This window comes from Taurulus bubalis (genome assembly GCF_910589615.1).
Source record: "Taurulus bubalis genome assembly, chromosome: 3".
NCBI lineage: Eukaryota > Metazoa > Chordata > Actinopteri > Perciformes > Cottidae > Taurulus > Taurulus bubalis.
In genome coordinates this window covers 25,462,678-25,490,584 of record NC_136591.1, presented here as the reverse complement: position 1 = coordinate 25,490,584, position 27,907 = coordinate 25,462,678, and the positions used below count along the sequence as shown (strand labels likewise).

Genomic DNA, 27,907 nt, shown 5'->3' with positions numbered 1-27,907 from the left:
AGGGATTTATATACAACAATAACAAAGCAAGCACAAAGGTTCTTGTTTCACAATTTATTCCCTGTTGATCACATTAAATCACTCCCTATCTTCCTTTAAATGCAATAGGCAAGTGCCTTACAAAATAAGGTCTTCATTTGAATCTTTCTTGATTTAATCTAGTTGTGTGGGATTCCTGTTACCACCTCTGACTCAATACCACACTCGTCATTTCCACGCTTGATCTTGAAGAAACCTGAAATGAGAATACACAAAAACATGATTTAAACTTCTTAACCATATCCCTCATTGCCAAAGTTATATAAGTGACCAAGAAACATGACATCCCAACCCCTGGCTGTGTCGCACCTTTATCTCCCCAGTCACCGTTCCAGGAGTTTGCAGCCAACCAGTAGGGCGTCCCATTCTCCTCCCCCCAACCAAGGATCTTGATGGCATGACCGCCCAGCATGTCACCTGTCAAATGCTGGTACACACCTACAGTAGATAGCATTGAGTGCAAAAACACAGGCCTTAAAGGACAGTAGTGGTTTTCCTAATTTTAATATCTATAAGGAATACTAAAATGTTAGTCATCCTGCAAAAAATACACTACATTTATATTTTGCGGAACAGTTACACAAATTTAAGTTGACCTTTTCTTACTTATTTTTTCTTGCTGTATAAATAATACAAAAGTTAAGGGCTCATGAGGAAAAACAATTGGGAACCATTATAGTAGGATTCAAATTTGGAAGACAAAGAAGCAAATATGGACGGTATAATGATATTGTGTTTTTGACAAAGCATAAAATGAACAAATAAAATATCGTGCCAAATTCAGAGAATAGTTTGTTTATTTGAAAAAAAAAAACCTGAACCTGAACCGTTTTGGTCTTCAACTTGTAATGTAGTGTATTCGAAATGTATTCAAAATAAAAATAAGTGTTTTTTTTGGTTAAAACAAGTTTTTGGGGGTTAAATATAATTTTCAGTAACAGATTTTATATTTTCAACTTTCACTCTTTCTTTTACAGTTTCAAATCTTTTTTTTCCACTTTCAGACTTTTGGCCCAGAAATGCTGGCTCAATAATAAAGCAGGTCAAAGAAGTTTCAATTGAAACGGCTTCAATTGTAGTAAACTACTTTTTTTCCTGCCTGCCTGCCTGGCGGCATGCTGCTGTGTGTTGGAGAGGTTTCCGTGCTTACAGTATACAGTTTCAGAGTAGTGGCTATTGGGGAGACAAAGTCAAACCCGCCTCACCAGTCTTGTACAGCAAAAAATCTGCATAGACAGAGAAAGCTGCCTCCACAGGCCCGTTCTTGTACAGCTCGGTCATGATCTGCTCCTGCTGGGACGGGACGCTGTATGAGCGTTTACCTGAAGAGGGAGACACAGGAAACAGAATGCGGTGTGACAGAGGAGCTACAGTAGTGGGGGTGGGGGGGAGTAACTGGATTATTGTGGAGGTGTGTACCAAAGTGTTTGTCCTTCTGATAGGACGGTGAGTATCCATCAATGCACTGCTCTTCACACTTAGGAGTTTCCCCTTCACCCTGACAAGGAGGACGAGTCCCATTCACGTGATGCTCGCAAGGAGCAATGCTGTAGGGTTGGCAGCCTGTCAAACACGCCACCGTTTCAGCTCACACTTTACTTCATTTGAATAATTCCTGAAAATCAGTGTAAAACCCATCTCAGTTCACACATACCGACTTTGGAGGCATACAGGCCTCCTGTCACCAGCCCTTTCTTTGCCCAGAACTCCCAAGCAGCAGAGGGATAACCACCAAAACAGCTGCGTCCACAAAGAAAATAAAAACACCAGTGGCGTTGTTGTTCAACGTCCTCTTAAAAGACTTGGAATGCACTTTGTTTTGTTCCTCAAATACTCACCCCATGCCACATTCATCACAGCAGGACAGCAGATCTTCAGCAGAGATCTCCAAAGAGACCTTACCACTGCTGTGGATGCATAACCTGTCGGATATCGCCTCCGCCGCCCCAAAGGCCTGTGTGTCAATCAAAGGGAACACCGGTTTAAGACGTCTACTGGCTTCAATGGAGCAACTGATCAACCACTGTCGTGGCTTCTTGTCGGTTTATCTCACCCAGCAGGACCCACATGATCCCTGATCTCTGATCTGTTGGATGGTGGGACAGTTGGGCCACTGCTGGCGCGCGTCAAAGCTGTCAGGAAGCTTTATGCCCTCTGTACTGTGAACCCTTGAACAAGAGAGGACGGTCACTGAGCACTGCAGATAAGATGAACCTCCTGACTGTCACCTGTTTGGGCATGCAAGAGACTGCGCACGCACGCACGCGCACAGTGTGACGCACGCACGCACGCACACACACACACACACACACACACACACAGTTAAACTTACACCTCTGGCAGCTTGGGTCCATTCAGAATAGTCCCACACAGTCCCTTCACATAGCTGATATCGATGTTGTGGAAGTTCTGCCCGGCCTGGTGGAGCAGGAGTAGTGGAGTTAAAATGAGAGATCGCCGAAATCCCAGCATTTATGACCACAATCTGTGACAGCAGGTTTCCTCAGGTGGCCATATGCTGCAGAGATATAGACACCAGAAATGCCCTGAATTTACTCACCGCCCAGGTGGTGTTGGCCTTGTTGATAAACTGGACCATCTCCGAGGAGGCCTGAGTGAGGCGAGGCCGAGCCTGGGTGACGGAGACTGTCACGAGTACACAAAGGAGAGCCAGTGGACGCATCCTGCAACGACAGTCAGACTTCAACATAACCAGCTGGATGTCCACCAATGCTCAGAAGGGAGAGGTTTCTGTTTTATGAGACATGTCAGCGTTTTATGAGGCATTGCAGCATGAGCACCACAAGGCAATGACATTAAAACAAATGTAGGTCACACTGGAGTGTCTTCTTTCTTCTCAAAATATGGATATTGTTTGAGATTTATTTCGTAATTCAAGCAATAGAATTTGGAGTGGGACAGAGTTGCACATACACAAGTATAAAGCAACTAGAGAACACAAGATAGTTGCAGGTAATTATTTGTTAGCGTGTAACTTTTTAGGTCATAGTTATTTGTGACAAGTTAAAACCAATTCAAAATGATGGTCTTGTTATATTTTCACTGGCTAGATGATCATTTGTGATTTTGTGGACTCAAATCACAACAGATCTTTAGAAGTAAATTCAGTTGGGATTGAGTGACAGAGTCAAGTGACCAACAACTTTTTAAACTATCAGAGAAGAAGGAATTTATAATATATTTGTTGGTATAATAACAATTCACCGTGGCAATACACTTGGTCCTTATTGACAATCAACTAAAATATAAAACATGTATAAACACCAAGTATCATTGAATATATAAATGTAATTCTAAATCACCCCCTAAAACAAAAAACAAAAACATCTCTAAATCTAAGTCTTAACTTTTACCTGCAGTTTTGATGGACTTTCTTCTGAGCGATTCCTTTCTCTTACTGAACAAAAAACACGTCTTCTCACTTCTTAACGTCCTTTTTACAAGCAGAAAGTAATGGAATCACATGTCTGGTAAATGAATGCATCAGCAGTCAACATCTCATGTGACCTAATAAAAGTGTCCTTCCAAAGGTTGACAGGTGATCTGAAAATTAAACGAGAAAACATTTGCATCTTATAATTATCATGAACTTGACGAAAATATTACCTTTAAATTGTTTTGTTTCATATTGATGGCCCTATGATTTCTCATAAACAATCTCAGAAATATAAATAACAAAAACAAAGAGCAGTCCATTATATAAACCTTGAAACCGTGCTGTAAAATGTAAAGAAATATATAATTTTACAGTCTGGAAACTATAACATCATTAGCTGAGTTTAAACCAACTATAATTAATTTAATGTAATAATAATTAACAGGCTGTAAATCAAAGAATGACAACAGTTTAGATTCTTTCTCTTTATTTGTTAAAATATGTACAAATCAAAATGACACATTACATAGCAATGTTTGTAGCTCTCCTTTGGTTCTGTACAAGGTTACTGTGTGCTAGCCTTTCTACTCACCAAAGCTGCGTTAAGGACACTTTAACTAGCCATCTCAATATGCATTTAATTCAGACATTAAATGTACCAGAAATTACATTTGTTCTCATTCAAACAGTTCATGTCAAAACTACTTTGGAATAGCATTCTTCTTTTCTCATATATCAAAGGACATAGAGTTGAAACAGAAAGAATACAAACATTAAACTACAAATTAAACGAAATCTAAATTTGGTGATCATGTTCCCCAAAATAAATCCTAAAATGTGCAGCGTCATGTACTGTGCATTTCACCACGTGTCTTGAAATGGTCAAATATGATGTATAATTTGACTCAAAAGGGTCAAAATGTAACAAAAAACAACGACACACAATCAACATAAACAGCAAACAACAAAATGCCCTGAATTGTTTCTATGTGCTATTTATGCTGGTGAATATAACCACACATCACTGTGTGTAAATGATTTACTCAGATGCAGGATGGACTAGCAGAATTCACTTTAAACAACGTAAAGACAACCTGCTGCTCCCAGAATCGCACCATAGCAGGGCTGCACAATATTATATCTCAAAAGACTCCGATATTGCACCCCAGGATTGTTTTGAGCGAGTTGAAAGAGAGTATCAGTAGAAAATTCGACAGTTCGGTCTTAGAAATAATTTCCTTTAATGTTTATATTTCAACAAGCAATTTGTTGCATCTCAGCAGTATTCAGAAAGCAGCAGAACTGAGTAACTTTGATATCTGTGTATTTATCGCAAGTAATATCTTCTTTGCGATGTACAACACCATCACATGTTTTCCTTATATTGTGCAGCCCTGCTAAATATGTCCACGGTCCTGTGACGGCCGTAAAGAAGAGAGAAAAAGTGGGAAGAAGTACTTCAGTCAGAGGCAAACCAGACCTCCATGGTGGGCAAAGAGGCTTTCTGAGTCTGTGGGCCCCAGGAAAGGTGAGGGCAGATGGGTTCACTGTCCCTGCATGTCGCCTGTGCCCTGCGCCTGTGCTGCTGTGGTGCTGAGGTACTGCCAGCTGAGAGCGGCGAGCAGCATGGCGGCAGACAGGTACATGGGCGACAGGTGGTGGGTCCTGGAGGGGAGGCTGGACTGCGACAGGGCGGACTTCTCTTCGATTAGAGCCAGGATGTGCAGGGTTTTGTCCCGCGACGGGTCCGTGTGAGAGACCTTCTGTACAATCTGCAGAGGGGGAGAGCAACACTGTTTGTGTCAAAGTGCTCCAATGTGGTGCAAATGGGGACAGCAGCCCGAAAAAACACACACACTCACCTCCTGGCTGTACTGGGAGATGATGGTCTGCACGGCGCCCATGGAGGTGGCTTCCATCATGAGTGTGACAGCCTGTCCCTTCCTTATCTTCACCACTCCCTGGAACACCATGGGGTTGTTGTAGCATGACGACAGTGTAGCTATCGCCATCACCTGGTCAGGGAAGGTGTAGCATTTAGTTAACTGGAAGAAAGAAATTAAACTGACGTTGTCTTGACAAACTACTTGGGAAAGTCCCAGAAGAGATCAAGAACAATAGCAAACATTTAACAAATAACAAGGAATTGGTTAAAACATTATGATTTAATTACTTTCAAATTAAAAGGATATATTCTAAAATATAGAATAGAAAAAATAACCATGAATTCATATCTTTGAGGAAAAAAGGGAAAATGAGTGAGGTATACAACACACAATATTTCTAATGATCCTTCAGTTTGGTGTAGCATGTAGGACAATGCATGCATCTATGGAAAAGTTTATTTCTATATTGGATTAATGTTTTAAGTAATTTATCAGATCAGTCAACTCGATGAATTCATATTTATGTAATTAGTTTTATTCTTTCCTCTCTTCTCTTGATTATTTTTTAAATGTATTTTATCTTACTTGTCTTTTTTCATAAGCTCTGTAACTATATAATTTCTCAAAATAAAAATTAAAGGAATCATCATCACATATATCTGAAAACATAACTATTGGGAGGATACAAAGCCAGGGTTCATACACGTTTTGACCAATGGATTTCCATGACCAAACATTTTGTGAAATCTCAGTGTATAGATGAAAAAGTGAGAAAATGTAGTATTTAAACTAACAATGATCATTCCAAAGCATACAGTATACCAGACCTGGGCATCTTACGGCCCTCCCAGTCTGGCCCGCGTGAGGTCAATCAAAAATGAAAAATAAATAAACACGGTGCACGCCATGAGTGCAATACAAACGGCATTGCTTTTACTTCGAAGGCGATTTATGAGTGTGTGCACGCGCGCGTTTATGCAGCCTCACGACGGGCAGTGTTGCCGACTTGGAGACTGAAGTGAAAGCGTATTGTTATGCAGTTTCTGTCTATACTATAGCAGAGCACTTCAGTGCCAGTATCACTTCTGGATTTGTATTCTTCTCTCAAAGAGGAGAACTTTCCTCACATGAGGAGGCCTGCTCAGAAGATGTTGGTTCTCTTTGGATCTACCTACATGAGAACAAACATTCTAGTTATGAAGTTCAACAGATCAGATCCTCTCTCTCAGCTGTCCTTCATCTCCACCTCATTCAACCAGACTTCATGCTCTTGTTCAAGCCAACACAGACTGGACTCCCCGAGTAAGAACAACTGAACTGGAAAACATCAAAAGCACTTATTGCTTTTGTTTAAAGTTAATAAATTGCTGGTCTTTAACATACATCTTTAAGGTAAGGTTTAAAAATAAATATATATATATATATATATATATATATATATATATATATATATATATATATATATATATATATATATATATATAATACATACATTATTTTCATAGCCTTATTGTAACATGCATTCTTACCAGTAGCAGCTCAAAACCATATAATTTACAGTTTTTAATAAAGTAATAACATTAATATTGAGTTAATTGAATTAAGTTCAGAATTGGCCCCTAAATGTGGCCCCTTGAGAAAATGAATTGCCCACCCCTGCAGTATACCCTAAATGACACAAATGAATGAGAGACAAAAGTTATAAACATTTATCAACAACATTTATATAGATGCCTGTATGTATGCCTGCTTATATTTTGAGTTTTGTTTGTTTTAAAGCATATTAATTATTTCAAACTCAGCGTAAATGAACAACATGAATATAACAAATTTCCATGACTTTTCCAAAACGTTTGGGATTTTATTTTTTTCAAGGACTTTTCCAGGCCTGGAAATAACCATTTAAAAATGTCATGACCTTTCCAAGTTTTTCATGACCGTAAGAACCCTGCAAAGCTAACAGCACACTAATGGGCCGTTCAATTAGGTCATACAAATCAAAATGACTGCGTTGTTTGAACTCTGTCAGTAACGAATCAGCGTTTACCTGCGGAATGGCACAGAAATTGAAGACGCTCTGGTTGCGCAGGCGGGACAGGTAGGCGATGACATCCGGGACGTGTTGCAGAGCATCAGTGACCAGCAGGTTGAGACAGGAGAGAGCCGACTCCAGCTTCTCCTGCTCGGCCAAGTCCTCCAGACGACCTGCAAACTGACTCCAAGCCTGCACGAGGACACAAAGCAGTAACACGTCACAATAAGTTACTCTGTTTTTAAATCAATATTCAGCAAACCTCCAAGCTCCAATCAGAAGTCTTTTTTTTCTTCTCATTCTGCTTCCTCATTTGCTCAAGAGACACAATCTACTGAGCTTGACGAGTGATACAAGTGAGTGAGTTCACTTTCAAGTGCACCCCCGCTGCTTCAATACGCACATAATGAACAAAAGGGTGCACACTCATAACAGGACAGAGGAACACGTTCTTACCTCTTCTGGCCAGAAGGCGCGTCCCTCTTGCGTGTCCTCTAGATAGTCTCGGATGATGTTAGTCTTCTGGAGGAACAGGCCCATGGAGTTGGCCAGCTCGGTGTCACGCCCCACCTCGGGGTCCTCCAGCTGGGACGCAGAGAACAGCTGAGACAGACCGATACCGACCAGCCCCGCCACATAATGGCAATACTGCACACAAAGAATAAGCATGGCATCGGTTTATACTGTCACAGCAAGGTACGTATGGCAGAATGCTGATGATTGAATGTACACAGTTACTGTAATAACCATAGGTGCTAATTAAACATCTATACAACATTTTTGTTGCGTTACAGGAAGTTTTATATAGTGTGTGTGGTAATACTTGATCAGAATTAAGATACCAGAATGACTAAAAATACAATATTAAAAAGACAGAAATGAGCTGCATTAATTGATGTAAGAACTACATATTTTCCTCCCACACCGAATAGTGTTCTAATCTTCCAGTCTGATCATCTCTAGGGTTCCATAAACTCTGAGAGATCCCTTTGTGTGGTTACATTGTGTACTTCTTATTTCCATTTCAACACATATCCCTGTCATACTCCTGTCGTGGGTCTAACATGTTTTGCTTTTATCTTAACACAATTGTAAAACAAGGTTGACTTTTACCAGGTCCCACTCCTTCATGGATCCCACTTTCTTTTCAAGGAATTCGGCCATTCCGGCTCCCATACGGTGGCAGATATCGGAGATGACGTCTCTGTATTCCTGAGCGAGGTTTCTGAATTCCACTGATATCTGGTTTGCAAGTGCACATGAAGATTATAGTGACTGATTTATAACGGCTACTAATCAGAGTGACAAAGATTACACTTGAGACATTTCTTCACATACCATCACACCAACTCACAAACTAAACTCTGTTATTCACACGGTAGATTATTCTGTTATTGAGTAAGAACTTTAACTTGTTGGCAGGCATTTTGTCTGTAAATCTGTTATTTAAAAAGGAGACTGCGTCAGTAAATTAAGCCAGGAGAGTATAATATACCTGCCTACTGCATTTCATTGTGCTACCATGCAGCACTACTCACCGTGGGGAAATCAGCCAGAACCTGTCGGTCTTTCTCCTTGCTCCCGGTGAAGCGCCACTCATCCTGGTACAGGAAGGTGTGGAAATCATTCAGCATGGGAACCTTCTTGTCCAGAGGGATAGTCATGTCGTCCTCCACCGTGTCCAGCGCTCGCAACACCAGGTAGAAAATACAGACTGCATGTCTGGATCAGAAAGACAGGAGACAGCTTTAAAACACCGCAGGAAAAATCTTTACTTTTTGACTAAAAAGCTGCCTTAAGTAATTCAAAAGGAACACAAAGAGCACCTGTCAAGCAGGTCATCAAAGATCTGGTGAGTCTTTGATCTGGGATTCTTCTTCTGAATGGCTGCATCAAAATATTGTTTTTTTTCCACAAGTGACATTTACAAGTCATCGTTTAAGTAATTTATCAAGCAATAGTCCCAAACATGTGCTGGTTCCAGATTCTCCAATGCAATTATTTGCTGCTTTAGTCCGTTTCTTATCACTGTAAATTTAACGCTGGGGGGATTAACTGTTGGTTAGGCAAAAGCAATTTGAAGATATCATCTTGGCCTCTAGATATGCCTGTATCTACTATGATCACAAATAGAGTAATAGGTAATGAGTTGCAGCCCTAAGGGACATGTATCAGTGTATAATGTGCTTTAATTGGTAATTGCCAGAAATAAATAAAACAAATTGTTCAGTTATTATAGTGGAGATGTCAGCATTGATGTACATTTTAATTGTTACTGGCAAACTCCTCAAGTCCCTAAAGAGGCATGGGTCAGCCATTGCTATTAGCTATTGATAAGCTATCTTTGTGTTTTGCTACCTGACATTATTGTGTCTCCACAGGATATGCCATCGCTTTGTGGTTGACTGTTTTCTAGAGTAATGGATCCAATCCAAACATGTCTGAACTTTTCATAGTAGACGACTGAAGTATTTGCAGAAAAGGGAAGTATCCCAGCCAACGCCCCTGGTACTGCCCTTCACGACAGAAAGCATGCATGCATGCATGCATGCATGCATGCAAACACACCCCCATGAAGCCAGCGTTGTTTTGTACGCACCTCAACTCTCCGTCCAGCGCTTGAATCACAGCTGCAAAACTCCGGCTGGTCTGGTTCAGGTACAGATAGCAGGTGCGCAGACTCTCACTCATGGACTCCTGGTGGGAGAGACAGAGGAAGCCCGTGTGTCGGTAAAAGCCTGCGGGTCTGAGGGCGCTGGAGGGTCGGGCGGCCTCCTGCAGGCCCCGCTCCCCTATCCTCCAGCCCAGTAGGAGGGACCGAGGAGTGGACCCGCCGCCCCGCGGTGCAACCGAGAGAGAGCGCTTGAACATGGACAGCGTGACGGGACACTTGCAGCAAGCTCCGGCCATACGAATAACCCGACGGCACGACCGACCCCGCAGCTACAATAACAACACGACTCTGAGCATGTCGACGCCACGGCTGGTGGGGAAGTTTGAAACATGTAGCCGAGCCCTAGAGGACACGAGCTGGGGGTCGAGTGAGGTGGAACAAAAAAAAAAACGCTTCGGGACGCCTGGAGAGCTAAATCAAGCGCTCCACTGACCTCAGACCAGCCTCACCTCGCTGCGTAGCTGCGCAGGGTCTCTGCACACCGTGTGTGGATCTGCTGTTATGATTACGTGGCTCCTCCCACTTCTGGCCATAACAACACTCGTTGCATATTTCATAAGCTACTTGTAGCTCGGAAATGTGGCCGCGAAACCCAAGAAAGGCTACAATACTATAGCAGAGCAGAAGGTGTTAAAAATGTAAAACACACAATCCTAAAAATTATGTTGTATCTGCGAATATAATCTACGTATGTTACCTCTTGGTGACTAACCTTTGGACATTCATCATCAGATTGGACTTGATAGGGATCAGATAGAGTTATTGTTATTTGGAAATGATTACATTTTAGTTGGCTCCACTTATACATGGTAAAAATACTAAATCAAAGTGTGTCCATCCAGTTAGTTTGATATATTGTGAGCACCAAGAAAATAAACTCAAATGTTGTAATTGTTAAAAAGCTTGATGGACCCGGATATTGTGTGTTTAATTGTACAATTTAAGTGTGATTTCAACCTCTTCGGCACAAAATCTTTAAATCCAAATATTAACTGCATAACTAAATAGTGTTAACGCAATCAACAACACCTCTAATCACATGTAATATGTAACCACTGGTCATATTTAACTGGAAGTGTGCAGAAAATGAACAAAACTACACCAGTAATAATGCAGGAAAACATATAAAATGTGACTTATGTCTACGAATGTAGATCCCGGTGCATGCTGGGAGGGTTCACAACTACGACACTGCCATCACATGACCAACACTAAGCCAATAATATGAATGCTGATCATGATTTCAACGCTCTGCTCAGTTTGCCTTCATTTCAAAATAAGAGCGCAGTGTTACTCAAGATAACTTCATCCCGCATTAAAAAAAGATATCTTCAAACTGCTTTCAAAGAACAAAATTAGCTGGATGAGAATAAACAGGACTAAATAAATAGAGAATTAATCAAACCACATTTGCAGAACAGGATCATGATGTCAGACAAGCTGTTTGGGGAAGTTGCTACGCATGACATACATATCTATATTGTTGCTGGTGGGAGACAGTGGGAAAGACAAGATGTATGTCTACGAACAGGTGGTGTAGTCAAATATGTGACCTGTCAGATTATGTGATGCTAGAGGGTTAATGGGAAAATGTGGATCACTTTGGTGTTAAACATTGCTAAATCCGAGAAACATGCGCACATCATCCATCCCCGCTGTTGAATCCTCCAAGCTCATTATGTAACGTAAATCCCAAGTCAATGATCATATTGTGTACATCTGAGCCAACACAGGAGTGAGAGGTCTAATTAGTCCAAGTAGCTGTCTCTGTTAGAACCATATAGGTTAATCCATTACAGTGATTGACTGTTAATAGGCCTATGTGCATTTCCGTGTCGCTACAGAATAGTGTCTAGTGTGTGGTTTTAGAAGGGGGACATCATGTGCTACGTGATCCGAGAGGCAAATCTGTAAATGCAACCGCGTATCCATCCTGCATGCTGTCTCCATACTCATCTGACGAGTTTATTCTCGGTATGTATTTTAAAACGGAGGGTGTACTCACATAATCCAACTTTGGCATGACGGTTCTGCATCCCCCCATTTTAAATTTAAACAGGTTTAATATCTCTTCCGGATGGCCCAGTGACTTCAGGATGTCCATGTTGCTTCAGAGTGTTCAGCTGTTACTATGACAAACTGATGTGTAAACCCGAAGAGATGTTCCCCATCAGAGCGATGCGTCGCTTAGATGCAGCAGCGCCATGGAGAGAATGCGGCTTCCAGTCACATGAGTCGTCAGATCGACCGACGCCTCTGATTGGCTGGCAAATCATGGGCATAGTGCTCGCTGTCCAATGAGCGAGCAGAGCGTCTGGTGTGATGCCCCGCCTAAGCAGACAGTCAGTGGGACGCGGCTTCTGATTGGTCAGTTATTCATCCACAAGGGAAACCGTATACCTGCTCATTTAAATTACATAATCATGGGACTGATGGGACCTGTTAATTGTGATTACCAGTGGGTTCAAACACTATTTAAATTATTTTGTCTTTCTAAGCTTTATTGTATTATGCCCATTAGTATGAATACACATATTATATAGGTATATATTGTTTGTTCTGACTATGCTTTTCCTTTTATGCCATTTTGTCTGACTGTGAGGCAATGATATCTTTGTTTAAAAAAAAAAGTGATATAAATAAAGATACATTTTTTTGATCCAGGAACATTTTAATATCGCAGCAGCAGAAGTACAAGAGAATATGCATTGTTTATATAAGTAACTTTTAAAAAAAGAATGTACTATAGCACAATACTATGACCATTCATGATACACAAAATCGCGTTTGGTGTGAACACAGCATAAGACATCCCAGCTCCAAAAGCTTGAAACGCATATCCAGAGCTAATATCCCTTTAACTTCTCTCTCTTACTTGCAATTTCACACATATGCAGACATTTGCAGGCCCCAATAAAATGCTATTACGTTAACATGTTGATGTGGAATTGTACAATAATGCAGCATGTAGCACACAAACACCCACATAAAAAAGGAGCGTGTGTGCTATACCATCCAAAACAAAATTAAGCTCACTGATGTGATACCCGGCACAAAATATGTATTGGGGTCATCTTTAAATCAATTGATGAAATTGGACACACACAGTGAGAACAGGATGCTTTATACCCAAACACTCTTTCACAACAAATAGTAGGCAAAAAAGTAGGCAAATACATTCAGTTCAGGGAAAAGACCCCTGAGAAATAGATCTAGAGCAGACTTTTGACTTGCCATATAGCCCAGGAGCAACTAATTACATTAGCGATGGCCCTAAGTGTCCCGGTAAGCCGTGACATTGCGAGCCTGCATGCACAATTTAGAGCACTGGTATGGTGCGTTACAGCTAATTGGCACTTGGACACTTGAATAGAACCCAGACATAGTTCATTTGTTGCACCTGTGCTTTTCTTCTTCTTACAACAAGTCAAAAAGATCTTTTACCAACATATTGTGTCCACAACAATCGACAGAGGACAGATGTAATTACTGTGAAATTAATTGACCTGGTACACAACTTCGTTCTGTTACTTATTGTGAGAAATGTATTGTAAAGTGAAAAAATACATATTTTAGTAAGCATCCTGTGTTGGGCCTCAAAGGGATACGAAGAGAAAGCTGCAGTCTGGCAGCTCTGTGTGTGAAAGCCGGCAGCAATCCTATCAGTTGTTGATTGGCATCAAAGATCCAAGACTAGATCAGGAAACTCTCTCTCTCTCTCTCTCTCTCTCTTTCTCTCTCTCTCTCTCTCTCTCTCTCTCTCTCTCTCTCTCTCTCTGTCTCGCTGTCTAACTGTCTCACGGTGTCTCTCTAACTCCCTCTTTTGGTTTTGCACTTGCATTTAAATTGTATGGTCATTTCTGATCATGCTTTTCTGCAGTAAAAAAGAGTCTGCAGCCAACAGAGCAGCTCTTTGAGACTGAACACACAGCGGTGCTTTGAGCTATCAAGTTCCCTATAACCATGATGACATTCAGGCCTATGTTTCCTCAGCCCTATATTTAGGTTTCCTCACTAACATTTGATAATTAACACTAAACACAAAGTGCAGCTGCAGGCTGATGGGAATGCCATTAGCTTGGCAGGTATTTGCTCATAAACCAGAGTTTTCAACTAATTATAATGTTGATGATGGTGTGAGACGATGAATCAGGGAATCCCCAAAGTGATTACAAATCATCCTGAGGAGGATGTGAATGTCTAACAAAGTATATGGCAGTTCCTTAAACAGTAGGTGATGAAAAAGGCCATGATACAATTTCCTGGCAATCCATCCAGTATTTATTGAGACCTTTTATGTAAAATCACTATAAGTGAATACCTCTGATTGTAGCATTTCAGTTGTGAAACAAACCATGACCTGATCGCACATTAGCGACTCTGTCTGAAACCAGAAACACACCCTGATCCTGTCAAACGAGTTCCTCTGCATGGCTCTGTTTGTAACAGTCTCCTCATATGTATTTACATTCCTTTGTCTTAAAGCAACACTGTCTGGACATGTTTTCCTCGATCAGCTGAAAAGATGAAAGCTCAAAGGAGATTAATTACAGTTTGCTGTGTTGTTGCCAAAGACTGTCTATAAGAAAGGTTGTTGCTCAACAAAAGCTGCAGGCACCAAACCTCCACAGTTGTTGTTTTGATGAGTTCAAAATGGTTTTAATCTATATATGATATATCAGGCTCTATAAATTGCCAAATGTAATTTGTCTCACTCAACCATAACTTTTGCCTTTTGTGTTTTTACCCCTTGGGCAATTTTGGCCAGTTTGATTATTGCACTCATACTTCACTGATCAGTTTGACAGTAGAGGTCGGTGGTAGAACATAAAGAATTAAGTGTGTTTTTAAAAACTCACTTCATCCCTTCCTTCTTCATTCTTCTACAAAAAAGATTAGCTTTTTGCTAAATTCTTTTTCACAGCATCGCCATTGCCATAATAAACCTGAACACACATCATTTGGAGTAATAGACTGACTCTTTCAGCTATGTGAACCAAGGACTAATTGTGCAATTACAACTAAATAGGTTTTGCTCGAGGGTAGAAGGTCATGGACTGCAGCCAACATCCCAAACAGTGTATCACATTACAGTTTACAGGAATGGACCTGGACTAACCAGGAGCATCTGATACATTTCCATTTGTCTTCTACTTTTATTTTCTTCGCTTCGATAGCTGAGGATACCACAAGACAGTTGAGGACCAAACACAGAAGCTTGGCTGAAAGAGGCAATACATCAACGAAGTGCAGGGTTTGTGAATATCCACATGGCCGTGAGCATTACCAAGAGGAGGAGCTCAGTGCGGAAAGTCACTATCTCTGAAGCAGTTCCAGGTAAACATGTTGGGAGTGCAACCCATCAGCTGTCACTTTGTTCGTCAGAGCGGTTTCTCTTGTAATCGGGAGACCAGTGAGCTGTGCTGCATGTACGTGACTGACCCTACAAGAGAAAAGAAGAGATACATTTCAATTGAATTGGATCCCTTAAAATCTGGTTTGAACTTCCCATGTGAGTAAACTCAGTTCTTACTTTTGACAAAAAGCATCTACCGTGTGACCTGAAAGAGAGGAGACGAGACTGTTCCTTGCATTCTCATTGTGTCTGGCTTTTTTTTGCTGAATTTGCTGAAGGCATTGCATGAGCTCTTAAATTATTTTAGTCTTTCAGCAGAAACATCAAACTAACATTTTCCTCAAATGTCAAACAAAACCAAACAGCATTTAGTTAATCTCAACAGCCACTGCACATGCACTGTTCTCTGATCCGCCATGATAATCAGACATTTTCTGTTCAGGTTGAGCCACAAACGTCCTCTGTTGAATGGATGTGAAAAGGAGCCTCCGCTGTGCACAAAGAAATGTCTTAAAACTCTGCAGCACAGATGTGAGACTGACAGAGCCACAGAGCATGCCATACTAAAGTAAGTACTTACGGTGTATATATTAAGTTCATATGTGGAGTCAAACTGATTCTTTAAGCACCAATTTTCAACAGGAAAGTCAAGGTTTATTTATGCAGATGGTTTGTTTCAGGACAGAGGGTATTTCAGGTGAGTTATGATGCAAAAGAACACAAAGAATAGGGAGGGGAGGGGAGGAGTATTCAGTTGAAATGCAACCTCAGCTCTATACGCCACTAAATCCCACACACTGCTCTTTTAATATAACTAACTGCATGACTGTTTGTTATTGACTTTGAACTTTGAGTATTTTAACGAAATTGTAAATTATCCTAAAGGAGTTCACCATTATGTGCCTTTTTGGAGAGTTAGATGAATGCACCACAGCCATTTAAAAATGAATCTGCACTCAATTAAGAGGTTGTTGTTGTTGTTTCTGTTGGTTGGGGAGGGAGTTTGTTCACAAGAAGAATGATACTGTTGACTTGAATGCTGGGGGGGGAGAGAGAAAAATGTTAAATGTATCACAATTGCACTGTTTCTTTGTGTACTTGCCTTAATAAAAATAAAAATTAAAAATACATTTAAAAAAAGGAATCTGCAGCCGGTTCGCTTAGCTTAGTATAAGACTGGCAACTGGGGTAAAATGGTTAGCGAGGCCCTGGCCAAAGGTAATGAAATCTCCCCACTGGCACTTCTAAAGTTCACAAAATATGAATTGGATGTCTTGGCTTCTTCCAGTCACTTCCAGTCATTTTTTCACTTCAATATTTTTGTTGAAACAAACAAGGTATATGTATCCTCTCTTCTAACTCTCTGCAAGACTGCAAATAAGTGTATTTCCCAAAATGTCAAACTGTTACTTTAAAAATGCAACCAAAATTCTCATCGCTTGTCCACTTAGAAGTTTTTAAAAAACATCATAAACGGCACCAGTTTCACAGTGTTTTTGTGTCATTTGCCCAAACGTATCTGCCTTTATATGCAATATCTTTGTGTCAGGATGAGCTGCACGTCTGAAGCTTGTGTGAATGGAGGGACCAAAAAGCTAACTGACACCGGGAGCTTCTTCGAGCTGATGTTATCATGGGCTGACACACAGTACTCTGTGAAGAAAGTATTGGAGCATCTCAAGTTCAGACAGGCCAAAGATAACATTTCACTCAACGAGTCAGTCAACAAGAAGTTTTTGGAGTTTCACCATGACATCACCGAGGAATGTGGTGAAGAAGATAAGCAGCATTCATGGGCAGTTATTGAGAAACAAGAAGAGATTGTCATGTATGGACCTTATTATCCAAATTACAACAACGGAGAACACAGCGAGGACATCATTATCAAACAAACGCAGGAACTTCTGGAGTCAGAGTCTGTCTCAGAGGACTGGAAGGTGTACGTTTTCACCATGAACAGCCCGTGTTTGGCTAGAAACACGGACGCATGCATGCTGAACCTGGTCCAGAAAGCGCAGGAGTGGTGGAGCATGTACGGGGTAAAGACTTGCATTGGTTATTTGAAATGCTGGGGATTCAAAGGAGCTAAAGAAAATCTGTTCAAGGATATTAACTATATCCAAGTGGACTGTATGGATCAAACTGAGGACCACAAGAGCTACATTAAAGCAGCTGAAAAGACTGAAATAAATCATTTATGTGAAATTTTCTTTGCTGCTGTGAAACACCCCCTGAGATCTGTACGTTTTTCTTTGATAAACATTGTGCAGGGGCAGGCCTGGAAGAGTTACTTTAAAAATATGCATAGTATTTTTGAAAGCTTACCAGAAGAGGAGAAAGAAATCTGCACACAGGAGGCAAACACTATGATCGAAGCTGCACAGGTTCTGCTTTCAGAAAAAAATGAACGCTTTGAGGAATACCTAGAAAGAGGATGTATGTTTGCACTTGATTACACTTTTAGCTCACAATTACCTGACACCATCCAGGATCAAATAAGGATCACGTTTCAACAGTGCTGGAAGGAGATGGTGCAGGGCAAATATGCCGAGTTCATCAGAGAGAAGCTGACTGAAGACTTCAATCAATGTACCGTCGAGCTTTTCATCAAAGATATTGCAACATTCACAAAAGAATACTTGGAAATTGGAAGGATACAGTTTTCAGAAGAAGCTCCACAAGTTGTCCGATTACCACCCTCTTTGCAAAGATGCTGAAGAAGCCAAGACGATATATATCACACATGTTCGATATGACTTTGAAGTGGAGTGAATGACACCAGACTTTTACATCATACATACCATTTGTATCATGTCAAAATGCTTTGTCTTTATTAGTTTCCTCGATAGCGCTACAGTTGCACACAGAGGAAGGGGATCAGGTAGTGTTAGTGCACACCAAGAGAGTCCACATGTACATCTCTCACTGTGTCTTTCTTTACTTACAATATAACACTAATGGTGTATTACAATTATACTGGAGTGGAGTTTTTTTTTTACATATATGCTCATATATTTGTTGGTCATTAAATGTGTGGATATCCCACATTTAGACATGTCGCCACAAGCAAATTAAAGCATTGAGTATTTGTAACAATCTGTACAGTCTTGATACGATGCACCGTCATAAAGTCAAACAACCTTCAGTGAATAGATAGTTTGATGACTGTGTGGTTTTGCGTTGTGCATCTAATAATAAATACTAACGGGATGACAGATGCTTTCTTATGGATGCACATCTGCTCTTGTGTCAGCAGAGGGAGCTATGTGCAATGACTTCCATGCACATTCATCATGAGCAACTCCCTTGCTTCATAGGTAGTCTTTCATGTATTTTTTCATAGAGGTGTCAATACTGACACGTATTTTTTTTTTACACTTTAAATCAAAAAGGCACACAGTTCAGGACTAATCCAGAAACAAAAGACAGGGAACTGTTTCTATTGCACTGAGTGGGAGATCATGTTTAAGATCATATCTGTGGTGTTGAGGAGTGATGGATGTCTTGAGCCATTCCTTCTGAGTTACAGTACGTTTATGAGAAATGCTCCTGATTAGCTTTTCTTTGTGAAATTAGATGAAAACACACCTGTTTTAGAATGCTTTATAATCATTGGTATCACATATAAATTACTTTAATCAGTGTGTCAATTTGGGGAAGTGTGTAAAGGGTCAGTTCACCCATATCACTAATCACATGCATATTTATTGTTTTACCCCGACTGGTGTTTTGTTTTGCAGATAGTGTTATTTGCTTAAGTTCTGAGATATTGCTGCTGAGACAGAGCCGCCCTACCGCTAATGACTGGATGTAATCTTAAAACAGGATCACGTTTTAACAGTTTAAATAATCTACCAAACACACAAAATAGTAAAAACTATCCACATGAAGGCTGTGGATCAGTGAGTAACCGGCACATTGTTTGTTCTGTAAAGAGCTTTTGAGTTTTTTATATATATATTTTCTTATTGTGAGCTGACCCTTTTAGTACACGAGCAATAACTCCTCCATGGCGCGACGTTTGACATTAATGTGTGCTGCTATGATTATTTTCATGGTTTGAGTGTTCATCTTTTTTTGGGCAAAATTGTCCGCAATAATATGAAAATGAAAAAGAATATTGAAATAAAAATAACTCAAGGAGATAAAGACTGGTCATTACAGATATTTGTTACTGGTTTATGTTACACAATCTTTCACCTTATGCCCTGCATGGTAGAGTGACCAAAAACAAGTTTTCACATCAAGAGTTGTCTAATCACAGTGCTGCGCTTCAACAAACTCCATTCAGTCCATCGATTGCTGCGGTTGAATGCACTGCATCAGTGCAGTTCTGTTAGAGATCTCCATTTCTGTTGTGGCGCCCAAACGTTTGTCCCAAAGCGTTGCATTGAAGGCATTGAGCGGTGTGAAGGCTGCAGGAGCATTTGCATCCAGAGCGGCAGTCTGCTTCCCGGAAAGTTTTAATCGGGATGGTTTGAAAGGCTGTGTTGCAGGTCTTCTAGGCCAGGATGAGGTTGTTCCAGGGCTCGGCTTTGGAGCCAGAAGACATGCCGTGGCCCCCAGGGGACATCTTGAGAGGAAGGGCACCGCCTTGAGCTGCCATGTAGGCTGGTAGGGCTGAAATCTAGATGGATAGAGAAGAAAATGGTGTGTAAAAAGGCCAGTATGGGAATCTGTTACATAATCTGTCCTTCACAGATAGAGACTTTGACCTTTCCTTTCATTGTCATATCATGTGTGATAAATATCAATACAATACAATATCAATACAACAAAATAATACTCTGTATTGTACATTCTGGGTCATAATAATTGAGTCTTAACTGTTGTTTTATCATAAGCTATGATGACATTTTGGGCCATGTCATAATACAATTCCCTGGGCTCATTAGGTTCTAGCTGAATGTGATGAGAAGGAGGGTCTGCACCTCTTTCATCATCACAATCATAGACTCTCTAATGTACAGACTCACAATTAGCGATGTAAAAATGAATCAAAAATTTGACTAAAAAGGTGTCCAACCTGTGCGTGCGCGCTATGGTGTGTGTACAAGCTGTGGGTGTCCGGCTCTGTCTTTATCTGTCGGGGCTCCTCAGTGGTGCTGGAGGCCCGGGGAGTGCTGCTTGGCGTGACTGGAGTCCCATCACTTCCTGGGGTCCCTGTGGAGGATCCCAGAACTGAAGTCATTACACATTCACAGACATGCACATGTGATTGGGCCTCTTTAGTAAGTATTATCTATATACAGTATGATCCAGTTAATATAATATATATACACATATATACACATATATATATACACATATATATATATATATATATATATATATATATATATATATATATATATATATATATATATATATATATATATGTGTATATATATATATATGTGTGTATATATATATATATATATATATATATATATATATATATATATATATATATATATATACCTACACGAACCTAAGCACATGTGGTTTTGAAGCTCACCAGTTTGGGACTTGAGGTTTTTGGGTTTGCGTTTGCGGGTCTGGATCCCCTCTTTCTTCATGGCCAGGGGTCGTGCTACCTGTCAACAAACAAGGTCAAATAAATACCCTTTAGCAGTCCACAGCAGATAGAAGTGTAGCATCATGGAGGCTGGCGAGAGATTAAGATTCAGAGGATCCACTAATTTCTAAAGAGACATTTTCAAAAAGTCTGTGAATGATTGCTTTTAATTTAAAATATAAATGTGCTTAAAGTGGTTAGATACAATATTTCAGCAGTAGCAGATATGCACTCACCCCATGGAGTTTCATGTAGAGGCCACAGGCGTTGCAGACTGGCTCTCCCTCTGCGTTTCGTCGCCACAGGGTGGTGGTGGTGGTGTGACAGTTGGTGCAGGACAGGCCAACCCTCCTCGAGGCAGACTGCAGCATATAAAATGTGTCAGAGCCCTCCGTTATAAAAGGAGAAAAACAAAACGCATTCATTTTCCCTGAGGTGTACAGCAGGTGAACTTATCATCCATTAACACACTGTATTGCTTCACTGTGATAGTACAAAAGGGCTCCACTGTCACCCACCAGCCGTCGTTGAGGTTTGATGAGAGGTCTGTTGATGCCGTTCATCTTGTGGTACAGTCCGCAGGCATTGCACAGGTAGTGGCCAGTACCATCCCGCCTCCAGAGGGGGGTCGACATCGCCCCGCAATTCACACACTCTCGCCCCTCAGCAAAGTCATCAAACAGGTCTGATGGAAAAGAAAATATTGAAAGAAAATATTGATTCAAGAAACAACTGATTTTCTCTGATCTGCAGTCTGATCTGCTCAACTCAAGTGAGACTGTGAGTTATTTATCAGGTCCAGGATCCTGCAATTCTATATGAGCTCATAACTGCACTGGGTACACTAATAAAATGCACAAGGGTCAAGTTGAAGCCACAGCTGTTTTTCAGAAAAGTTGATGTTTTAGTAATATGTGAAGACTAACTGCCCCATTCAGGTTTTAAATTGTCACAAAGTTGTTTTTCATTTGTCACAGTGGTGATAGTTAATGGGGGAATAAAGTGGCAACATCTAAAAGTAGCAACGTTTATTTACTCAGCTTGATCGAAGTACAATCTGTAGTCCAATCTGAAGTACAATCTGTAGTACAATTTGTAGTACTTTCGCTGTTCGGGATTATTTCCTTTTCTGAGAGCCTATACTTACACCGCACTTTTTTACTCAATCTGACGGTCACTAATAACACTGAACACTTTCATAAAACAAAACGTAATATAACAGTTGCGCTATGAAATAGTGAAACAACTTTACAATAGCATTGCAAAGAACATGAAATAGACGTTACATAGATTCCACATTATACTTACTGTATCATCTTACAGACCACACTGAGCTCATTGCTGTGATTCTTAGAGAAAATAACTCTCAGCAGAGTTTATGCCACATAATAATGATCTCCACCTTAATAAACACCTTCCTGCACTGTCAAACACAGACAGCTGCAGGGCCTCTCTGCACCAGCAGGAGGTGCAGGCTGCGGCCTCACAGGCCCACACAGCAGCAGCCTGGAATCCCTCCTTATCTCTCGCCTCCGACAGATAAAGAGTCGGCTGGAAATATTGACGGAATAGAGCTCCATCATATTCAAATAGAGACTTTGTGTCCATCGTATCGCTCTCTCTCTCTCTCTCTCTCTCTGTCTCCCTGTCTCTCTCAGTAAGCACGGCATCTCTGTATCACCACTTAGCTAGTCAGGGGAAGGAGGCATCAATCAGTAGTTTGATAGTGACAGCAAAAGTTACTTTATGTATCTACAGCCGTGAGTTTTGCTGAGAATAGATTGAGGAAATGTGCAAAACACAAACATTTAAATCTGATTATTCTAAGTGTACACTCTGCCGTGCACATTTATTATAAATAGTATGAAATCAACAAAAGAATGAATCTGGCCTCCATCTGCTGCTCCCTTGCTGCAGAGTAACTGATACATGTGCAGGCCTCCTCCAAGGCTGAGAGCAAAACAGACACAGCAGGGCGAGCTAACCTTGAGCCGTTTGCAGCCAACACAACGCAGCAACACAAGACAATACACAAAAGAAACACTGCAGTGTCCGTGCGTCTGTCTCAATGGAGGTTTATTTTTTTTCCACTGTGTAAATGTCAGTGTGTGTCTTTATCAGTAACGCTGACACTATAAGAGGACAAAGGTGAAAACAACTGTGACATATGTGAAGACTATACACGTCCTTTATCACAGTGGTGACGGTTAATAAGGTTTAACAGTGGCAGTATTTAAAAGTACAATGTTTATTTTAGCAGCTTTATACATATGCATTTCCTTTTCTGAGACGTCACGCACACTGGACCTTTTTTGGCTGTGGTCACTAGTGACATTTGACATAAAGACTTTACATGCAAATCCTATGATCCAATAAATTATACAGTATAAAAATAATAGAGGAGCCTTTCTCAATGGTGTAAAATAATTTAGTAAAAGTACTGTAGTCTACCTAAGGTCAAGATTAAGGTATGTGTACTTAACTTGATTATTTCTATTAAATGCAATTTTACTTTATACGTTATATTGCACTTTTTACTTCAAATTTATGTGACAGGTGTATCATACATGATGTATTTACACATCTTGTTTTTAAGAAAAAAACACAAGATGAGTGTATATAATATAATGCATTGTTGTAAATTGAACTACCACACAGTTTATGCAATTGTTTAAATTAGCTACATCCAAGATTTTACATTTTACTAAAACATTAATGTAGCAGTAATACTATTGTAATATTATTAATAATAATACATATATTAGTGTAACACTCACAGGTGACATTATTCTGTATTGAATCCTTTCCAGGTTTGATACTTTTTGATTTTATTTAAATAACATTTGAAAGGTATTTTTACATCCTGAAAAAAGAAAAGAAGCCTTATGTGAGGGAGACTTTCATCAGATGGGGTTCTTTCAGAGTGAAATACATGTTCATAAACTTAAGTTATAATGATTATCCAATAAAACAAATAGATGTTTATAGTCACTGAGATGTTTCTCTGGGGAATGCCTCTTTAAGGCATCAATAAAAACTAATTTAAAAAATATTTTCACTGATGTTTTTAAGAATTTAAGTTAAGAGTTCACACAGCTTGTGATTCATTTCTTCTTTTATTGACTGAGAAGAAAAAGCAACCGCTTAGGGAGTTTCCCTTCTCTCTATATTCACCAACAGAACAATAGAGACTTTCACTACACGGCTCAACGGTACTTCATCAAACACTGAGATTTGAATTGATTTCATGTGAGTGTAAAACAATGAGTTGAAGCCTGAAACATCTTTGAAGAAAAGCAGTGAGTAAACAGGCTAAACACTGTGATTTGATTGTGATTTTAATCAAAAGAAGAGGTCAGCGTGGCTCAATGCTGTTTTCTGTCACCCTGTCAGCTGATCTTTTCTCTTTCTAAATCAAACAAAGAGATGACCTTTAGGAAGACCATTTAAATGATCATCTCACCACTGTTAAGAACAATTTGTCAGGCAGAAAGTGAAATGTATAAACGAGGACATAATCAGCTATTAGCCAACGGTTAATAAGATAGAACTAGCAATAATACATGATAATATGTCTAATAATGATATTACCAATCTGATTAGGACGAAAATGTAGATAATGGAAGAAATACGACACAAATAAACACAACGCTGATTATTAATTTAGACGACACAAGGTGCAAGTAGCAGTTATCGGAAAAGCTGACAAATAAGCAAAATCAATGTGTTGGAATAAGGTCCAGAGTTCACTGCAACCTGCACCTATAGGCCAAATTATCTTCCAGTATAAGGACATACAGTTATGGGCTGAGATCAAAGCTATGGTTTCACTGTATCTAAAATAATTGGCTCTTGTGTGTGGTGTGAGGAATCAGATTCTGCTGCTGATCAGGATCAGATTCTTCAAACACTTCAAATCAAATGGGACCTCATACACACAATCACACACACAACCCATACACAATAATCCTTATAAACTGTTATCAATTCAGGTTCAGTTAATTATTCATTTTCTATCACTCCAAAATGCGATTAATGAAGATAAACCAAACATGTGTATTGTGTTATTTAAGTTTGATTTGGGTTTGAGTATTGCATTAAATAGTATATCATCAATTGTTATTATTACTCAATTTGGCATATTGGTTTATCTTATCCAGTAAGGAAATCATCATGAAATTGTTGTATTATAATTAAATGTATATCTTGTATATTAAATGTTTCTAAAATTATACATTTAAAATAAAAGTGAATGAATGAATTTCCCTCAATGACTTTATTTACTCAAGGCACAAGAAATAAGAAACAGTAAATGTGTAAATAAAGTATAAAACGTCTTGATAATTACAACTATAATGCAGCGATTAAGCAAAGCAGCCTTCAAATGACCGCATGATCAAATGATCCTCTAACTTCTCTTATAGGAATAAAATTGGCATACCATAAATATGAATTACAGTTGTGCTTTCCATATCATAATAATTGTCATGAATAAGCAACACTGAATTAAAACCCGTGTTAAAGAAACAAAAGGTGAAATCAGCATTTAATCCTTCAAGGCCTCGCTGCGTCACAGTATTGATCTCACGTGGCAGCCGGACACTTTATGCTCGTTCATGTTTTTAGTCTCATTTTAATCAAATGGAGCCCAATGAATAAAAACACAACATGTTTCATTTTAAATGGAAGTTCTAGAAATGTTCGTTCAGCAGAAGTTTGATGAACAATAAAACCACTTATTGTCAGATCTTTCAAACAAATAAATAGAAAAGGGAGGTTTGAACGGGCCTCATAATAATACCAATAATAAAGGACGTCTAATTGAGTTGCTTTGTGTGAAAATATAATTGTGTAGTATTGTATCATTACAATAGCGTATGGATATATTTGTAATTATAAAATCATAATTTAAATAAATCTGGTGTGTTTAGTGTTTTGTCAACTAATAAATTACTGCCTTTATCTTGATGGCTTTTAATCAAGATATTATCTTGCTGACAAACAGTTTTTTAATACTTCACATCCACACATTTTTTTTTAATTTTCAGGATAATACGATTGTTCTTTTATCTTTTTTTTCTTCACATTTTTCCCAGGCTTGGCAAACTTTCAGCTCATGCATGTGTTGTATGGACATACACTGAAGGCATATTGTCAATGATCGTTGACAAATATAAATAAATAAAAGGGACACGCTTCTCTCTCTCTCTCTCTCTCTCTCTCTCTCTCTCTCTCTCTCTTTCTCTCTCTCTCTCTCTCTCTTTTCAGCGGATTTGCACGTATTTCTTTTGTTGTGCTGACAGTGAAGATGATAGTTTGACATTCTTTACAGTTCACTCTGAATGACATCATTTCCAAAAAGTCAAAACACATATTTATGGGAGAAAACAATGTTCAGAGTGACATTTCGGCCTCCACAAAGTATAAACATGCTCAAACACAAATGCTCACCTATGTTTGGGTGCCGCGTTGTGCCGTGATGAGCGCCGGTTTGGAGACCGTGGAGGACCGGGCTTTCAAAGGGAGACGTCGACCACGCTCCTCCCACGTTCGGGCTCATGTAGGCCGGGTAGGGGCTGTGATACGACCCGCTGAGGCTCCGGGCGCTGTAGTGCTCCCTCCCGTTTGCGGAGATGTTTAGCGGGCTGCTGTAAGAAGCCGTGTCCCGGGCCGCGGACACCCCGGAGGACAGAGGCGGGCTGGTGGAGAAGGCGAAGCGCGGAGACACCGGGGAGTGGTTGTACGAGGGCCCCGTGTCTGCGCACGGCTGCGCCCAGGCCGAGTGGCTCGACGCGGGGCTGCCCTGCTGTGACGCGCCGGGCGTCTGGAGGTAAGGCAGCGCCGGCATCATCGGGGTGACGACCCGGGTGGTGGGCACATACACCGGAGAGGTGCCCGCCGAGGCGTTGTGCAGAAATCCGGCCTCATAGGAGTGGGGTCCGTGGTTGGTTGTCATTATGCCCTGATACATATCCTCTCATTGAAGCTGGGCATCCGTGTTGATAGAATGGGTTTTGATGGTGTGGCTGCAGTTACGCACGGGACCGCTGACTATTGGCGCAAAAACATATGATTTAATACAATCCGCAAGGCTCTGAGGTCCTTATTAAAATCAGATCTGCAGCCAAGAAGTGAAGCCCAGCATCCGCAACTATCAGAAGGTTAAGAATAAACTGAGAGAAGAGACACGAGAGGGAGGAGGCGGAGTGAGAGACTGCGATCAAGATCCAGCATCTCTCTCTCTCTCTCTCTCTCTCTCTCTCTCTCTCTCGCCAAACATATGTGAAAATCATTGTAATTAAACGTATATTGTATTATAGATATATTGCTGAAGCTCCTTGTCTGTAATTTTAAACAGAAATAAAAACGTTTTAAAATATGATGTTTTTCATTCCATTATACCCCACCTGCTATATTCGATCAAAATATGGTTTGTGTGCGCGTTGCTATCTTCTTGTTTGTGGATTTTGCAAAAAAACGAGCCTTTGTTTTTCGTATATTAATTAAATTAATTTTCATAAGAACCCTTTCAGTTGTAATTATCTGTAAATAAAATGATTTCGAACAGTAAAGCAGCTTTTTTTCTATGTGTTAAAGTCCTTACGTTGCTTCAAATCCTCCAACACCAACTATCTTCAACATTTGTCAAAATATGTGTTCGTTTATCCGAAATGAAGCCTGTCGGATAAACGCTGGTCTAAAGATCAATTTGCCCATAGTGGTCTTTAATCAGTCTTTCACTAAATGGTGATTGGTTGATTGTTAATTTCCGAGTTATTTTTTCGGGAATAGCACCATTCGTGTGTGTCTGGTGCTAATATTGCAGTGATGTAATTGTTCCATGATCTAAAGTTATAGTTTCACTATCATAATCATATGCGTTTTATTTTTCTGCAAACGTGCAAATGTAAAAATATCTATTCTATTGTAAAGCCTGTTGCAGCAGTGGGCTGCTTTACAAACACA

At 40.0% G+C, this 27,907-nt stretch overlaps 3 protein-coding genes across 3 annotated transcripts; all 3 read right to left on the bottom strand.

Moving 5' to 3' along the window:
* Nucleotides 1–158: 158 nt before the first annotated feature.
* On the bottom strand, nt 159–2,722 carry ctsbb (cathepsin Bb; the record flags this gene model as incomplete). The annotated part of the gene is made up of 9 exons (XM_079214592.1): nt 159–235; nt 349–477; nt 1,245–1,361; nt 1,459–1,602; nt 1,694–1,779; nt 1,878–1,993; nt 2,093–2,207; nt 2,372–2,457; nt 2,600–2,722. The coding sequence occupies 9 exons, from the start codon at nt 2,720–2,722 to the stop codon at nt 159–161; spliced, it is 993 nt and encodes a 330-aa protein (XP_079070718.1).
* Nucleotides 2,723–3,917: 1,195 nt separating this feature from the next.
* Nucleotides 3,918–10,264, bottom strand: fdft1 (farnesyl-diphosphate farnesyltransferase 1; the record flags this gene model as incomplete). Its single annotated transcript, XM_079214842.1, has 7 exons — nt 3,918–5,208; nt 5,299–5,451; nt 7,370–7,546; nt 7,811–8,002; nt 8,468–8,596; nt 8,893–9,076; nt 9,954–10,264. The coding sequence occupies 7 exons, from the start codon at nt 10,262–10,264 to the stop codon at nt 4,981–4,983; spliced, it is 1,374 nt and encodes a 457-aa protein (XP_079070968.1). The 3' UTR covers nt 3,918–4,980.
* A 9,621-nt stretch (nt 10,265–19,885) lies between these two features.
* Nucleotides 19,886–26,912, bottom strand: gata4 (GATA binding protein 4; the record flags this gene model as incomplete). The annotated part of the gene is made up of 6 exons (XM_079214935.1): nt 19,886–20,011; nt 20,411–20,547; nt 20,882–20,960; nt 21,178–21,303; nt 21,460–21,626; nt 26,393–26,912. The coding sequence occupies 6 exons, from the start codon at nt 26,910–26,912 to the stop codon at nt 19,886–19,888; spliced, it is 1,155 nt and encodes a 384-aa protein (XP_079071061.1).
* Between the last annotated feature and the right edge of the window lie 995 nt (nt 26,913–27,907).